The following is a 17,699-nucleotide window of genomic DNA, read 5'->3' as shown; positions in this document are numbered from 1 at the left end:
AGTTGAACAGTTACTACGTGAGCCACATACAAGTCATGCTATCATCTGCCATAACATCAAAAAGGTTTATCCAGGGAAGGATGGGAACCTGGAGAAGGTTGCAGTCAGAGATTTGTCACTTTCTTTGCCTCGAGGGGAATGTTTTGGTATGCTCGGTCCTAATGGCGCTGGCAAAACTTCTTTTATTAATTAATATGGTAATTCGACTCACAATGCACTTTTAGTCATTATATATATATATATATGGGAGCTATAAGCTATTTTTTTTTTCAATTTCGTAACTAACTTAGAAATATTATTCTAGGTAAATTTGGTAACTAAAGTTTGTAGATTAGTTCTAATAATTCTGCAAAATTAATTTATCGAAAATTTAATTAATAAAATATTGTAATTTACCAAAAAGATTAATTTTGGTAAATTATAACAATTTATTGAAAATTATTAAGTTTATCAATTTAATAAAAATTATTTTCTGTAAATTAATATTGATTAATTATGACAAATTAATAATTTATCAAAAATTAAAAGATAATTAGTTTTTTGACTAATTATCTTTTCTTTTCAACTTCTCTTCTTCAACTCTTCCTTCACTCTTCCTTCTCTCTTCGAGAAACTACTTTCTTTCATATTTTTTTTTTAATTCCACAGATTCCTACTAAAACAAAAGATAAATTATTTCATTGACAAAAAAAATATTGATAAATTAATACATCTTCAGAAAAAGTATTAATGAATTTATATTGGAAAAAAAGAAGATAAATTATTGTATTTTAAAAAAACAATTATATAAAATTGTGGAATTTTTTAAAAAATTATTGATTATTTATATTATAAGAAAGAAGGTAATTAATTTCGATTAATTTATGATTCATTTTTAAGGAAATAAAAGTAATTTATTAAATTTTCATTAAATTGTTGAAAGTTATTATACTTTCAAAAAATTAATTATTACATATTCAGAACATTATTGAATTAGTTAAATTGGAAAATAAAAGATAATTAATTTGTTGATTAATTTGTTGAAACTAAAATTATATTGATTACACGATCATCCGAGTCTTACTCGAACTGGTTTTGGAGTCACTGTTAGAACCAAACGGTTTTGAAAATCATTCTTGGAGGTCCCATCACCTCCATTTTCATATCTAATGGATGGTGACTCTATTTCCAACCTAGGTGAGCCGTTTTCCTAATGCTCACAGCTAGAGGTGTAAATCGGGCCATGTCTCCCGCGGCTCGGCCATGCACGGCGTGGCACGACACGACTGAGCTAGCCGTGTTGCTTGCGGGCCGACACAACCTAACTCATATCCCAACCCAGCATCACCCATATATATATATATATATATGTATTTTATATATTCTATATATAGTTGTATGATATTATATAAATTATAATTATATAATAATATATAGTACATAGTATATTAATAAAATAAATATTTTTTTTAATTTTATTATACTAATTTATTTAATTATTACATATATAAGCAATTTTATACACAAAATTCATATAAAATTAAAATTTTAAGTTTTTTTGTCAATTTGTTTTAAATAAATAGCTTTGGCCCGATACACGGCCTGGCACGACCAACGGGCTGTGTCGGGCCAACCCCCAAAGTTTTCATCGGGGAGGGCAGCACGACCCGTGACGACCTGCAGGCCAGCACGGCACGACCTGCACAAAGTGTGGACCACTTTACACCTCTACTCACAGCCGTCGACCTAGAAAATGGTGGCTAGAACGACTCTGGTTCCGAATCATTTTTTAAAACATTAGTTTTATATGCATCTCAATCAGATTCAGTTAATAAAATAGACAAATTGGTAGTACCAGTTCGGTTGGCAAAACTAAATTAAACGTAACGAACCGATCTGTTTTCAAACAAGAGCCCACAACTACTTATAAAATGAGTCCCTCTATTATGTCTACCTTACCATTCTCTCGTTTCATTAAGCTCTATTTCTCTCTACGTTTCTTTCTTTTCAAGCTTTTTTTTTTTCTCTTACATTTTTTTTTTCATGGCAACAGAAGCAGGAGAGGGAGCCACTGGAGCAAAGGGAGGTAATACTAATATATTCTATTTCTTTCATTTGACTTGGGTTTCTTTCTCTTATTTTATTGTTTATCTGGAGTTGCAGATTTGGGGAGGAAAATCGATGACAAAACAGAGGAAGTCAAAGAATCAGTTGAAGAAGCTGAGAAGAGACAATATGCTGCATGGAAAACATCGATGAAAGAAATGGAGTACATTGAAAACAAAATAAAGGAGGGAAACGAGGATTTGCTCAGGGAAGTGAAGAGAGAAATTGGGGAATTGAAGAGAGAAATTGGAGAACTGAAGAGAGAAATTGGTGAAGAAATTGGAGAACCGAAGAGAGAAATTGGGGAACTAAAGAGAGAAATTGGGGAAGAAATTGGGGAAGTGAAGAGAGAAATTAGGGAACTGAAGGATTTGATGAGAGAAATACTTGAAGAGATAAAAGAGATGAGGAAGACGATGGTGAAAACTATAATCACTGTTTCATGTGTGGTTGTATTTGGAGTTGCAGTTTTATATAAGAAAATGTTTTAGTGAGTGGAGAACTTTACTCCACTCAATAATTTTCTAACTCTTTACCTTAAATGCTGATTGTTTTAGTTTGATTTTACTACAAACAATTGGAGTGGATGTGTTTTATAGCCTTATTTCTTGTATTTGCAAAGTAACATAATGCATCTCACGGCCAAAGATGCTTGTCACCTCTGAATCCAAGCTCCAGCTTTGCAATTGGAGGTGTCAGCAGCACCAGGCCCGAGGTAAATTTCGCGAATGCAGAATCCTGATCTTGATTAAACTTTGAATATGAAGTCCTGAATTAGATATCTAATTTTAGCCTTTGCCAAAATCCTGTGAGAGTTTTTGCACTCCGCTGAACCAATGCATTGTTTATCTATACTAATAATTAATATTTTAACTCTATTTCTTCCATATAAATAATTATAACTATGAGTATCTTTCATTGTCTCATATCTTTAAAGATCCTTTGAAATACCAACAAATTGTGAACTTGGGCTGAAGTGTGGGGTTTCCGCTTTCATTCAACTTCTTGTGGCATCAATAGAGCTACATTAACTAGGATCCCATGTTGAGAACCACGACATCCTAAAGAGTCTAATTCCTGGAGTAGAAGAGCAAACATGTTTTTTGTGACAAAAGTAAAAGTTGGTGCTTAACCAATCATTTTTAGTATGTCATTTATAAAGGTTAGAATGATTGAGATTTCACTAGGACAAGTGTCGCAATACCCTTGGACCAGGAGTAAAAACTTCACTAGATGATGATGCAAATTGCATAAGCAATTGTTCTTATATGAGTTGAAGTTTTTATTCCAAATTGAATTGAGAATTTCGTAACTCCATGAAAAAGAAAATCACTACTTGTCAGTATAAGGCTTGTTTACCCCCCAAAACCAAAACACCCCTGTCTAGCCATTCTCAACAGTTCCCCAAACAGTGATGCAAGTGTGTTATTTATACTTTTCGGAATGAGCCTCAAAGTTGAGACTCAAGGCAAGACGTATTATATACCTTTTGGAATGAGCCTCAACCCGACAGGCTGACACAACCCCCCTCCTTTGAGGCTTGGAACAAGCAGTGTTAAACAAGATCACATTGGAGAAGTTTCTCATAGATGATAAAGATATCTTTCAAAAATTGAAAAGAGTTTTCCCTCACAAAAAAGCTGGTATAATGCAAAGTATAAAAGTTACCAAATGGCCTTAGTTTCTCCCAAATGTCTCTTTCCTTAAAAAGACACTGTTTTTGAAGAACGTGTGGGCCTGTTTTATTAGAAGTAAAATACTGAAAGCTGACCTAGATGTTGAACACCCTCTCAATAAGCACTTGATCTAGATTTATAGCTCTTATAAGGCATAATGTAATTGTTGTCTGGGTTCCTTATATCAGCGGGGTTCAGCAGCCTGAATTTTATTCTTCCATTCTGCTGTACCTAAATTTTGCCTTTCTGAGGTAGAGCTTTACCTTTTATAGAGATTTATTTCCTTTCTAATTTCCTTCTTATTCAGGGTTGTAATTGAATATAGTTCATTCAGGTTTAAATTATTTATCTAGCCTCTCCCTAGTCCATATATTTCCAAAAACATGATAGGTTTGAGTGACTGTTCACCAAAATAAAAAGCATCAAAAAACACAGAAGAATGAAATGAAATAAATAATAGAAAGAAAAAAAATGTCTGAATGAAATGCTGGTGAAAATCTAAAATGTCAACTCCAGGTATTTATTTCCTTATCTGGAACACTGTTTTTCTATATTTCTTTGTTAAGGAAATTTTCATTTACTGTTGCTGATACAAGTATGATTGAGTACCTGGACATAGTAACCTCCAGTGAGGAGAAACAACATTAGGACCAAAGAGGCAATCATCCGAGCTCTTTTGATGCTTAAAACAGCATCAGCAACGAGTTCCCCTGCTCCCTAAGTACAGAATTAGATCAGATTAGTTGTTGACTTGACAGATGACGACCCAGTTAAATTATTTGTAGGTTCTCTACTTACTTGGCTTGTTATACTACAATCAATAGTACTGAGAGAATATTGTCATGAAGAAGCAAGGGACTGCACAAACCTTAGCTTGTCAAAGTAACCTCTGTATCTCTCTCTAAATGTTCTCCTTGGTAATATTATAAACTGCTCCCACCAACTCATGGTCCACAACTTAACTTGAATAGCTAACTGAAGGTGCTGTGGTATCTTTTCCGTGCCATTGGTTCTCTGCTTTTTCTTTAGGTTCCACCCAGACTTTGTACTTCAATTGTACATACTGATAGATTGATATTTCATCACAAGATAAGCAACATTAATGTCCTTTAGTCACTGCTCTTGTAACTCATAAAATGGAAATGAAAAACCAAATATTATAGAAATTGTCACCAAGTCTTTTGGGACACTTATGTCGTTAACTTGCCCAGTTGCCAAGTCTAGCAAGAACTCTGCAGGGTTCATGGCTATCTGAGGTGCAAACCTCAATGATGAGAAGTACTCCATGGATTCTCTAGCCTTCCCATAATACAGAGGACATCCCTCTGATATGAGCAAAATCTTGTTGAACATGTGGAACATTCTACTTGAAGGTTGATGAATTGTAATGATAATTGTCTTTCCTGCCTATGGATCCACTGAGTGCAACCATTAGAGTAGTCATCCTCCTCTCTAGCAAGCTTCAGTTCTAGGAAGTATAAAAGAGAAAACGTTACCTTAGCAATTCCTTGAAGAATATGAAGAAGCTTATTTGCAGAGGTGGAATCAAGGCCTGAAGTGGGTTCGTCAAGCAACAACAATGAGGGATCCATAAGAATTTCATAAACAAAACTAGTCCTTTTCCTTTCGCCTCTAGATATTCCTTTCACAAATGCTCCTCCTATTCTTGTAGGGCGACATATATGATGAAAAAGAGAGGGCAATCACAGTTACTCATTATAACTTGTAATCATGTAAATCACTTCATACACATTCAAGCCTCATTTTCATCTAATTAATCTTAGACCTTATAACATGAGTGTTCATCACAAATTTTCAATGGAGAAATTTAGATCTAATTGCATTAGAAACCTCATACAAACCTCTCAAGGCCTAGTTCCTTCACAATCATATCTACTCTTGCAAACTTCTGTTGTTGGCTCATGTTGCTAGGAAGTCTGAGAAATGCAGCAAAAACCAAGGTTTTTTCCACTTTTAATTGAGGGAAGACAACATCATCTTGGGTTACAAATCCGATCCTGTAAATTCAAGTGTTCTCCAGTATTATATAAAATACAGTCTTCATATAAAAGATTATGGTGATTATATAGCTAAGCTGATAGCTGAGCTGGATCAGTTCATCTGGGACAGACCCCAAAGGTTGGAATTAAACTAATACACATGAAAAATATATTAAATCATTGACCTGAGCTGCGACAAGATTTCTAATTTGGCTAACCTCCTCTTAAGAGCCGGATTATATGGAAGGTTGTCTTTCCGCTACCTGAAGGTCACATCAAAGCAAGGATTTCTCCAGGGCCTATGCTTCCTGTTGCACCCTTCAAAATGTGCTTGTAGTTCTCTTGGACCAAGTTCAATTGAGACATCATAGCCTTCACAGGGTTTCTGGAGGAAGTGTGCCTGTTTTTTACCTTATATTCCACACCTTCAAGTGTGCCTTCACAGGGTTTCTGGATGATATTGTATCACCTTTTTCTTTGGGGAGTTTTGATTTTTATGTCTTCCAATGGTTCTGTAAATTTCACTTGTATGTATTTCATCCAGTTTTGTTTATTTTGTTATATTGATAAGGTAAGATGAAGAGAATACATTTAGGTATTAAATTACTTCCCCATTTGAAGTATGATTTCTCTCTCTCTCTCTCTCTCTCCATCAAATAAGGACAGCTAATATCACTTTGTTCTTTTATCCATTAAGGAAAAAAGAAATGGAGAATAGTTTTCTAAGCAAGCGTTTGAGCAATTTTCTGGTTCAGTAGTCTTCTGCATCGATGGCTTTTTTCTTTTCATGCAACAGTAGGCCAATTATTTGAGTTGACTTGTATGCCGATTATAGCAGCACACATGGCACGACACAAGCAATGAGTTTTAGCTTTCAAGTTTCAACTTGAAGTATTGACATGAAATAATATTTGAAAACGTACAATTGCATCTAAATTTTTATGTGTAATAAGTATAGAGCTATTAGTCTCAACTGCTGACAACTGATGGGATAGCCCGTTGAGCATTTTTGGCACCTTGTTATATATTTGGAATCAAGACCCTTGAGTCCTGATCACAACAGTACTTTTATGCAAATATTTGTGAATCACAAGTTATATTTGCCTAATGTCGTCGTTGTCAGTTGACTGGGAAATTGGCTGGAGTAGGTTACATAGCGAAGACTCCACCTGTTTGCCTCTGGACATAGAGGCAAGGAGGCCCCAATCTAGTTGAGCTCTGCTGGGCTAGAAAGGCCTCAGTGGTCAGGCATATCTAACCAGTCAAACGTGAATTAGTGTTGGTGTGTCAGAAATTCAAACCTGAAGTGAACTAGTGAAGCATACACCCTATGGGATTGGTGCTAGTTCTAGCCCCAAATGATGGTCCTCATCAAGGTCAGCTCAGTACCCTTTCTGAAGTTTTGTCATTCTTCCACATGGATCCTTTTTCCCAATTGGTCCCCTTGGTTCAAGTGAACACCATGTTATGCCAGTAGCCTCACTGAGGCAGGGGTGAATAGAATTTAGAAGTATTGAGGATTAATTCTCCAATGATGGAGTTTGTAAATTCTTAGTGGTGGCTTGGCTAGAAAAGGCTATCTGCCCTCAAGGGGTGCTTGGAACATGATAGTTATACCTCATTTTTACAATATATAATTATATAAAAAATTAATTGTGGCTGATCAAAACAAGAATCCAGCTTTTATCACAAATACAAATTTCTAGTGTTCAAGGATAATTATAATTGATTAAATTCTGAGTGGATTGTACACCTTTAGCTAAAAGGAAAAAAATCACAAGTCAAATATATACTTATATTAACCAATCTAAAAAATCAGTACTTTTATTATAGCTAATATCAGCTAAACATAGATAGAAAATATACTAAGCATTGCTGACCCTAGTGAACACAGGAACCAATTTCTGTAGGCTGATAGTTTGACTATAGACTGACAAATTTTGTTCTAATTTCTATAGGTGGTGAGTCTGGTCTACTACCCTAGAACGGAATAGCCTTATCACCAGTTTATAGACACTTGTTGAGGCCTTATCCCTGTGCCATGATAAGTTAACCCATCCACCAAGTCCTGCTAAGCAGGCCAGCAATTCAAGCCAGTCGCTACTCACTAGCATCTCAACCATCCACCAACTTTCCTAATTGTTTTACACATCCACTGTCAGTACTTGCTAATGAATAAACAGAAAAGAAAGAAGATTAAAACAATTAATCAAATCAACAGTAATAAAAAACACCATTCATGTCCAACTCTCATCCTTCAACTGGAACACTTTCCTTTATATTCTCTTATGACAGCATGGATGTCCAATTTGGCTATGGACTCAGTCAAAGAGAAAGGCAGTAAACAAGAATATCAGAATGCCCGAAACTGAAATCTCTGGAACATTTTATCTACAGACCCTCATAAGACCAATACTAAGGAAGCTGAAGAGCATGCTTCTTTTTGCAGAAATGTTGTGGGGTTTTGTTCATGCTTCTATCTTATATTTTGATTTGTAAAGTGCTTATTTCCTTTGAATACCATATATAATGCTAGTTATTAGAAGAAGGTTTGGATCTCTGGGTGCATTCTTAGTGCAAGGAATGTTGGATAATTGTCTGAAATGAGTCCAGTGCAGGAATAGATGAGGGTCATCTGAGGCCGGTGCACAGTACACTCTGGTGTAGGTGTAGACATGGGGACCACACCAGTTTGCAGTGAAGTTCTTTGGGTCGGACAGAATTGCATGTTTCCATGCCTGGAGAGCTGCGTAGGTAGTCAGGAGTCTTGGGTTTGGGAGAGGTGGAAGTGGTTGATGATGAGAGGGTTCAGAGAAGAATACAAGGACAGATAAGAAGCCACAGAGGGCTGAACTGAGAAATCTGTTCCTCATTTTGCCTTGGTGGCCTGATATCTGGGGAAAGGTTTGAGTGGAGATTTATATGGGCATGATTACTTAGTCACTCAACTACACCAAAGCATCCGCGGGTGTAGCTGTTAGCAATTCTCCAATAGGCCCTTTTGAGTACCTTTACAGCATGCAGCCCCATGGTTTTGACAGAAGGGACAGGACGATTTTCAAAGATGATGACGGTGTGGCTTACCTTGTCTACTCCTCAGAGGATAACAGTGAACTTCACATTGGGCCCCTCACTGATGATTATCTTGATGTCACCCATATAATGAGCAGGATTCTGGTGGGAAAACATAGAGAAGCCCCTGCCATATTCAAGTATGCCTTTTTTTTTCCCATTTTTGATCGATAAGTCTAAAACATCTTACTTCACCCCTAGTACAACTGTTGTCTTGATTGGTTATTTAACTGTCCTGATCTGTGAGGAATTAAATGTTTATGTTAAATATATGTGGTCAGTACATATATTTATGAGAGGTCAGTACATATTTGCAGTACAAAAAATAATCACAATTGTTGAATTTGGTTGAGAAATATGCATTGCTGCTAGTACGTGAAATGGATTAGATCTTGAGCAGATGCAACTGTATCCAAATCCAAATATAAAAAGCCTAGTTGAATCCAGGTTGAGATCCTATCCAGATCAGGGGGTGTATCGATATCCAATCATTTCCCATTCATGTTGGATTATGGATTGACTTTCCATATCTAGTCTAGATTGCTATTTGAATCTAGGTAGGGTTACACATTAAAATACTTATCTTCTGATTACAAATATGTGAATTCCAATCAGCATACAAGTCCCTTTCAATCAGTATACACCACCCATATGTGAATTCCAACACTTTAAAACTCTATGGTGTATTTTCATTCTAAATTAGTTGTCATCATTTCAGTTTATTTTTAACCTTTTAAGTTTTTTAAAAGTTATTTTCTTCTCAAGAATTCCTTTTGGTGTAGGTAATATTGACGTCTCTTGTTCACAAGAAGGAACTGAATCTAAGAATCATTATGAAAATGCATGGACTTGGGGATGGTCCCTATTGGATGATTTCTTATGCATATTTTCTTTTCATATCATCAGCTTACATGTTATGTTTGGTGATCTTTGGTTCATTGATAGGTAAAGTGCAATCAGATGGGGATTTTCCTTTTTCATTTTTAATTTGTTGCTTGGGTTTCTTTTCAGGTTCTACTGATTTCTTTAACTCGCAGGGTTAAAGTTCTTCACGCTCAATGACTACAGCATACAGTTTGCCTTCTTCTTCATCTTCGTAAATTTGCAAATATCCTTGGCTTTTCTAGTGTCAACGGCTTTTTCAAAAGTTAAGACTGCTGCAGGTCTGACTACGCTTGACCCATTTTATCTTATGGTAAAGAGTACTTAAAGCCTACTATCTCATATGAATTGACATGTTCATGATTGCAGTAATAGGGTACATATGCACATTCGGATCAGGGCTTTTGGGTGGCTTTCTTTTCCATTTCTTTGTTCAGGATCCATCCTTCCCAAGTGAATGTAACTGCAATAATCAGGATGATAGCAGACAGTGGGTTTGTGCTACATGGGGAACATATCAAGGAGTTGCATGGTCTGAACCAACTCATCGGTGGGTTTACTATTTGGGGACTTAGACGTGTAAGAGATAGAATGGGTTCCAAGGAAGCAAACTTGACATCATTGTGTCCTCAAGCAGTGATGCAGTGCCTTACTGATCTTGAGAAACTAAAAATCAAGGACTGTCCAGAGTTTCATTCATTGGAGGGCATTGGAGGCCTTGTAATGCTAAAAGTTTTGAAGATTGAAGGTATGCCAAAGTTAGTTGAGCTACCAGAGGAGCTGGGAGAGCTCAAATCACTTCAGAAGCTTTGTCTTAGTCAGTGTTCCAATCTGTCATCTCTGCCTAAAGGTGTGCAGTGTCTAACAGAACTACAGAAACTACAGATTGCAGATTGTCTAGAGTTGCATTCATTGAAGGGAATTGGAAGCCTTATGGCACTAAAAATTTTGAAGATTAGAAATATGCCAAAATTGGTTGGGCTGCCAGAGGAGTTGGCAGACCTCAATTCCCTTCAAGAACTTCAAATTCAGCAATGTCCCAATCTGTCATCTCTACCTGAAGGTATGCAGTGTCTAACAGAACTACAGACACTTCAGATTGCAGATTGTCCAGAATTACATTCATTGGAGGGGATCAGAGGTCTTATAGCCCTAAACATTTTAAAGATTGACGATATGCCGAAATTGGTTGGGCTGCCAGAGGAGCTAGGAGACCTCAATTCCCTTCGCGATTTTCAAATTCGGCAGTGTCCCAATCTGTCATCTCTACCTAAAGGTATGCGGAATCTAACAGGACTACAAATACTACAACTTGTAAATTGTCCAGAGTTACATTCGTTGGAGGGCATTGGAGGTCTTATCGCTCTAAGAGTTTTGGAGATTGATGATATGCCAAAATTAGTTGGACTGCCAGAGGAGTTGGGAGACCTCATATCCCTTGAAAAGCTTCATATATCTACATGTCCCAATCTGTCATCTCTACCTGAAGGGATGAATCGTCTAACAAAACTGTCTACGCTATGTATTGAATATTGTACAGGGTTACATTCATTGGAGGGCATTGGAGGTCTTATATCCCTTGAAAATTTGGAGGTTAACCATGTTCCGATGTTGGTTGGGCTGCCAGAGGAGCTGGGATACCTCAAATCCCTTAGGCAGCTTCTTATTTGGTGGTGTCCTAATGTGTCATCTTTACCTGATGGTATGCAGCACCTAACAGAACTACAAAATCTACAAATTATGCAATGTCCTCAATTAGAGGAAAGATGCTCAATCAATACAGGTGAAGATTGGGCTAAGATATCTCATGTCCCAGATATTCATATATGGTTGTGTTACTGATCTACAGAGAATTAATTAAGGAAACACAGTCTCAACTTTCACATTCCCATACTTTCAACATCATATTCTGTCATCATCCCTTACCACTGTTCCATCCACAACGTCCTTGAGCTTGACGCCAACCCATTTCTTCAGGTTTGTAATCATTTCACTCCATCTTTATAGCCAATTCCATGGGCTTATTTTATCTTCATTTTTGGACTTGATGTTAACGCCTTCTTTTTTTTTTTTGTATTATCTGTAGCTTCAGGTTCAATCAAGGAGCACTCATTATTATTACAATTCAGAATTATGTGATTTCATTTCAACCACTCTGTGGGCAATACCTTTTAGGGTTCAACTGCACTTTGTTCCAGTTGAACAAGTTTATTCCTTGCAGATCAAGTGACAACAGATGATATATTTCATGGTAATAAAATAATTGCTCTATACTTATAAAAAAAAAAAACTAATTGCTCTATTCATTAATTTCTCTTGTTTATAAATGGTTCGTGCTATGTAATTTATTAATAAGGATATATTCTGTCTTTTGCTTTTGTTTTCATTCTTGGCAAAAAGAGGAGCACCAAGTTACATTAATTAATTATTATTTTTTGGGTAATGCAACACAATTCTTTAGTGTGTATCCTATGTAATTTGAAGAATTACAGCAGCTATAAGATCCGATTACATTGAAAAGTCAACTAGAATTTTTGTTAACCTTAATGTTCTGACTTAGATGATGCATTTTTCTTTTTTCCTCTTCTCTTATAAACGTCATAGCAAAGTAAAAGGAATATAGATCATCATCAACTAAATGAAGGAGTTATCTAACCAGGTAACCAAACATGGGGCCTATCTTGGTGTCATTGTCAGAGGCACACATCTGAAGTCTGTATTCGTAGCTACAGAATAAGTGGGAACAGTATAGTCTTTTTCAAAAAGCTTCCTTATTATTAAAAGTCCAAACAGATAAATAATAGCAAAATATTAAGCCTGTTTGCTGCTTGAAATGCACAGTGAAGAGCCTTGCATTGAGCTTTTACACTCCTCTCTGTTGGAATTTTTTGTTCTGCTCCAATACTTGAATGAATATGATGGCAGGAAATTATTCAATTTATGAGTTCTTTGCTTGTGATTTGTGTTTGTATATGGACATTTATTTTGTACTCCTTGTAAGTGTTATTTTTTGTGTTTGTTGCATAGCTTCTTTTTGTCCATTCAATTTTCCCTCTTTATTGTTTCAGAAAATTCTATCATCACATTGTTTAGTGTAGAAATGTTATTATGAATATAGGTTTCGGAATCTCAAAATTATATCAATTACTGATGTTCTTAATGTGATAAGAGTACTAAGGAAAAAGAAAAAACTGACAAGGTCGACCGTTATGGATCTTCAGTCTTCTATTCTACTTTCATTTTTGAAATTTTATGCATGGTGGGTTTATACCATTGGGTTTCTAACAATGCACACACACACACATACATATCTATATCTATATCTATCTATCTATCTATCTATCTATCTATCTATCTATATATATATATATGTAGATATATAGATATAGATATGTAGATATATATGGGAAAATTCCCGATCAATACCCTGTACTTTGGCTCGAGTGACAATTTGGTCCCTGAACTTTAAAATGCGACAATCCAGTACCCAAACTTTCAAAATGTGATGATCCAGTACCTTCCTTTAACCAGTCCATTAATCAGCCGTTAAGTGGCATTTGAAAAGTCAAAAATGCCCTTCAAATGTGATCTAATTCTCTTTATCAACCATCCAAATGTTGACAAAAAACTGAACAGTCCCAAATCCTAGCCTCTTCTATTTAACAAAGTTGGTGACTGTTTAGAAGAATCTAGAATTTGGGATTGTTCATTTTGTTGTCAATTTTTGGATGGTTGATAAAGAAAATTAGATGGCATTCTTAGGGCATTTTTGAGTTTTCAAATGTCACCTAACAGCTGATTAGCGGACTGGTTAATGGAAAGTACTGGATTGTCACATTTTGAAAGTTTGGGTACTAGATTTTCGCATTTTGAAGTTTGGAGACCTAATTGTCACTTCAGCCAAAGTACAGGGTACTGATCGGGAATTTTCCCTATATATATATATATATATAAACTTATAAAGATATATAAAGTAAGGTTAAGGCAAAATTTGACAAGTGTGAGATGAACATCTTGCCTGTAACATTCTTTCTTGTACATCTAAAGAATCATATAGGGACCATCGTTTAATGATAAAATCCCATGTTGAGAAATATGGGCTATGGGTTCAAATATGAGAGCAGCCACCTTGTGCAAATTTGCCAAAGGTTAGGTCTATATCATGTAGGGACCAGCATTCTGGATAGCAGCAGCAGTTATTCTTATGTGGTATACCTTTTATTTTTGTCTTGACACCATGGTTCAGTCCCATTAAAAATTGCAGAACTCCTGTGGACCACTTAGAATTTAGAAACCAAGCTATTAAATGAGTTTGCATGTTTCAGATGAAAATAAGATAGAGTCAAGTTCATTCATAGGATCATGGCAGTAGCATATTCAGGTACATTATAGATTAAATTCATTTCTTCTCTTAACCAATTCAATATACTTATTTTATATTCTTTGCTCTTTCTGTATCTTTTCATGTGTAACAGGACCAAGTGGAAATTCTCCACGAATACAGAGAGGGCAATCACAAATTGTGGATATTCTTGCAAGCTTTGATGTGAGAGGATGGAGATTATATTTTGCAATCAATGCAAGACCTCCCTCATGGCATGTGTTGCAGTTAAAGAAGATTATTGAGATTGCCTAACTAGAATTAGGCATTGTTTACTAGATCCAAATGTTTTGTGAAATAAAAATCGGAACTAGAGCTGGTTTCCTTTTTCTTGTTTTCTGGTTGTTCATTGTTAAGGGGTAAGGGGAGGTTCATGGTCAGTTGGAGGGGTTATTTAGGAGTGGCCCCTCAAGTGGAGTCCCTGTTAAGCCCTCTCCAGTTGGCCTTGGCTCTTGGTTGGAAGATGGGCAGGGGAGGTACAAATCCCCTATGTCTGGTTGCAAACTTGCAATCTGTCTAGGAGGAATTTGGGTCTCCTTGAAACCTTTTCTAATCTAGTCTTTTCTTTTAAAAAAGATTGTGAGCCAGATAGATGTTTTGATTTGCTTACATGTGGGAATTACATGATACTAGAAATGCTTTGATTATTACTTTTGTATTTTGAAATGGAATACTAGAAATCATTTTCTTATAAAATAATCTCACAATTACCTGTTCGTACCAACTAATGGTGTTCGTAGGATCTCTGACTTATTGTAGCAGAGACTAGGGCCGCTGGGGGGGGGGGGGGGGTTAAGGGGATAGGTGTTGTGGTATAAATTGTTTCCGGGATGCTCTCGACCAATGTTCATGCTTCTAGTGGTATAATAGCCACTGTAAAATTTGATGGGACAAACTATTTAGAATGGTCTCAAACAGAGAAGCTTACCATTGGAGGATGGGGAGGAAGGGATAAGCTAGGATTCATCATAGGCAAGGAGGTAAAGCCGAAATCTGATGACCCCAAGTTTGCCAAGTGGTTTATTGAATGCAGCCACATATTGCTCATAATTTCATGGTATGAAATTTATGAGTCAAGTTGTATTCTGTTTGCTTTCTTTTTCAATCCTAGCAAAAGAAGAACACCAAATTAAACATTGGTTAATTAATTATTTATTAATTCCTATACTCTTTATTGTCTTTTATGGGGATGTTAACAATTTACCTTACAGTTTTACCCAAGAAACAGGGTCAGGAGAAAAAAAAAATGATACTATGGAATATAATTCATTGGTTCATATCCTAAGTAACTTCAATAACAGCTTATTAGATGAATCTTCTCTTTGCTCTATTGAGTATTGCTTTTATCAATAAAGCAACAAAGGTGTTAATATGTGTAAAACCTATTTACATTGACTAATCAACTAGAATATTTCGTTGACCTTCTTCTCAAACTTTATGATGCATTTTGGTTTTTTGTCCCTTCTTGTATAATTGTTGTAACAAATTAAATGGACTATAAACTACAATCAATTACCAGAAGGAGTTATCCGACCAGGCAGCCACAAATAGGGCTTATTTTAGTGTCATAGGCACATTTGAAGTCTGTTATTGTAGCTACAGAATGAGTTCACTGTAGTCTATATTTCCATAAGAAACTTCAACTAAATCAAACACCCTTCTAAGTCTTGTTTGTGTTCCATTAATGCACTAGCAGTCCAACACATTTCTCCAGCCTCATTCAAAATATACCTAATTATTGAAAGTCTGAACAGATTAAGAATAGCTAAATATTCAGCATGTTTGCTGCTTGAATTGCATGATAATGAGTCCTGCATTGAGCTTCTACATTCCCCTCTTTTGGAAATGTTTTTCCTTCTGTCAATACTCTAAAAAATATGATGGTAGGAAGTTATTCAACATGCAAGTTCTGTGCTTGTTTTTTTGGGTCTGGACATGAGCATTTATTTGTACTCCTCATAAGTGCTAGCTTCATATATCATCTAATTTTGTGAATGGCTTCATTTTGTCCACTTTACTTGCTTTTCTCTCTATTGTTTTAGAAAGTTCTGAAACCTCATTGTTGTTTATAGTGTAGAAATGTTATCATGTGAACAGATTTTATTATTTCAACATTAGATCAATAACTGCTAGTCTCAATTTGAAAAGGGTACAAACAAAAAAATTGACAAGGTTGACCTCTATAAATAGAACCATGCAAAGTAAATTCCATAGGCACATGGCAGCAGCATATTCAGGTTTATAAAATTACATGTAAATCATATGGTGTGATATGATCAATCTAACAAGTAAAATTACATGAAAAGATAAAATTGCGATAATATCTACTTGTGTGTAGTGGTTTCATGTTTACTAGCTGCACATAATCAGATTTCACTATAATTTGATTCTCACTCATCTTTTTTCCTAGATGTATCCCCATGAGAAGAGCTTGAATTTCTGAAAAGATAGCTGATCTCCGAGTTTGGAGACTAGAACATGAAACCCCTTTAAAGAACCTGGAGTTTTCTTCCAAAATAATAATACCACAATGAGCAGAAGAATGATATCTTAAGTGAGAAACAACCATTTCTGTTTTATTTCTCTCATTTGAAAAGGAAGCTAAACTAATACAATAGCCAACTTTTTAGCTAGGACTAACTGCTTGAAAGGTGAATGGTTTTCCTCCCCACAATATCCATTTAAATCTCACATATTTTGGCCCACCTACCCATATTTACTTGCTTTTGCCTCCATCTGGTCATCCAAGATTATTAGCTTTGAGCCTTTCTCTGGAAACAATAATCCTAGTTTACCCTTGTACTCCATTGTTAAACATACTTATCTTATTATAATCTGGTGTTTAGCTTTTATTTAATGAAATTTAGTCTTTAATATAAAGGCTGAGGACTATGTTGGCTAGTTTAGGTTATGTTGGCTAAATTTTGGAATGCATATACCAGTAGGCCATGACAGTCAGGAAAAAATATTATTTTTCTTGTAGGTTGTGCTTGGTTTGAAGGAAAATGAAGGGAAAGGTAGGAAACCCTTTACAAAACTTGTATAGGTTCCTTACCTTTCCCTTCCTTTCCCTACCTTTTCCTTCAAATCAAACACAACCGTAACAAATGGAGAAGTGATATAAATTTAGGTTACTACCTTTGTGTGCAATGTCCCTGTAGTATTAAGGATTTTTTTTTAGGTAAATTAAAGACTGTAACCCTGGACTTTGGGGCTGTTGAAACTTAGCACTCCGAACCTTGCTTAGCGACAAGCTTGAGATTTTGGATTTCGGCAGATGCCCCTACTCCATTAACTGGTTTGATGGAACCATGGAATGTCAATGTATGAAATTGCAGTGATGGACTGATAGAAAAACTATAAAATGATGAAAATGGGCATGCTAAAGCACCATATTTCTTTTGAATTGGGTCACTGTGCTTTTAAACCCTTGATCTTAAATTCTATTTCTTCATTGACAAGGGTTTGGAAGCATAGTGCTGAAATCATTGACAAAGGTTTGGAATTACAACTTTTTTTTTGAGCATGTCCATTTTTTACCAAAAAAATGCCCATCTTCATCATTTTGATAGCTTTTAATCTCAGCCTATTCAATCATGGATG

General features: G+C 35.7%; 2 protein-coding genes, 1 long non-coding RNA gene and 1 pseudogene across 4 annotated transcripts; 3 read left to right on the top strand and 1 right to left on the bottom strand.

The window, feature by feature from the left end:
• Positions 1-1,639: 1,639 nt before the first annotated feature.
• Positions 1,640-2,683, top strand: LOC148802813 (uncharacterized). The gene is made up of 2 exons (XM_088899098.1): positions 1,640-2,065; positions 2,143-2,683. Exons 1-2 carry the CDS (start codon positions 2,023-2,025, stop codon positions 2,574-2,576), a joined length of 477 nt encoding a protein of 158 aa, XP_088755224.1. The 5' UTR covers positions 1,640-2,022; the 3' UTR covers positions 2,577-2,683.
• Positions 2,684-3,837: 1,154 nt separating this feature from the next.
• On the bottom strand, positions 3,838-5,353 carry LOC148802812 (ABC transporter G family member 26 pseudogene; annotated as a pseudogene). The gene is made up of 3 exons (XR_016082464.1): positions 5,258-5,353; positions 4,630-5,168; positions 3,838-4,478 (listed from the first exon to the last, which is right to left on the bottom strand). The product of XR_016082464.1 is annotated as an ABC transporter G family member 26 pseudogene (transcript).
• Positions 5,354-5,435: 82 nt separating this feature from the next.
• LOC148802811 (uncharacterized) lies at positions 5,436-10,214 on the top strand. The gene is made up of 3 exons (XR_016082973.1): positions 5,436-9,778; positions 9,871-9,996; positions 10,085-10,214. It is a non-coding gene; the product is annotated as an uncharacterized LOC148802811 (long non-coding RNA).
• Positions 10,215-10,348: 134 nt separating this feature from the next.
• On the top strand, positions 10,349-14,245 carry LOC148802810 (uncharacterized). The gene is made up of 3 exons (XM_088899097.1): positions 10,349-11,692; positions 11,802-11,966; positions 14,191-14,245. The coding sequence occupies exon 1, from the start codon at positions 10,355-10,357 to the stop codon at positions 11,555-11,557; it is 1,203 nt and encodes a 400-aa protein (XP_088755223.1). The 5' UTR covers positions 10,349-10,354; the 3' UTR covers positions 11,558-11,692; positions 11,802-11,966; positions 14,191-14,245.
• Positions 14,246-17,699: the final 3,454 nt, after the last annotated feature.

This window comes from Nelumbo nucifera, chromosome 2 (genome assembly GCF_055504915.1).
Source record: "Nelumbo nucifera cultivar China Antique chromosome 2, China Antique-T2T, whole genome shotgun sequence".
NCBI classification, from domain to species: Eukaryota; Viridiplantae; Streptophyta; class Magnoliopsida; order Proteales; family Nelumbonaceae; genus Nelumbo; species Nelumbo nucifera.
The sequence above is the reverse complement of the archived record's forward strand: the minus strand, read 5'-3'. Positions and strand labels throughout refer to the sequence as shown.

Coding starts and splice junctions, on each gene's coding strand:
- LOC148802813 (XM_088899098.1), top strand. CDS start 2,023: ATGGCAACAGAAGCAGGAGAGGGAGCCACTGGAGCAAAGGGAG. Junction 2,066..2,142: donor AGCCACTGGAGCAAAGGGAG/GTAATACTAATA, acceptor CTGGAGTTGCAG/ATTTGGGGAGGAAAATCGAT.
- LOC148802810 (XM_088899097.1), top strand. CDS start 10,355: ATGCAGTGCCTTACTGATCTTGAGAAACTAAAAATCAAGGACTGTCCA.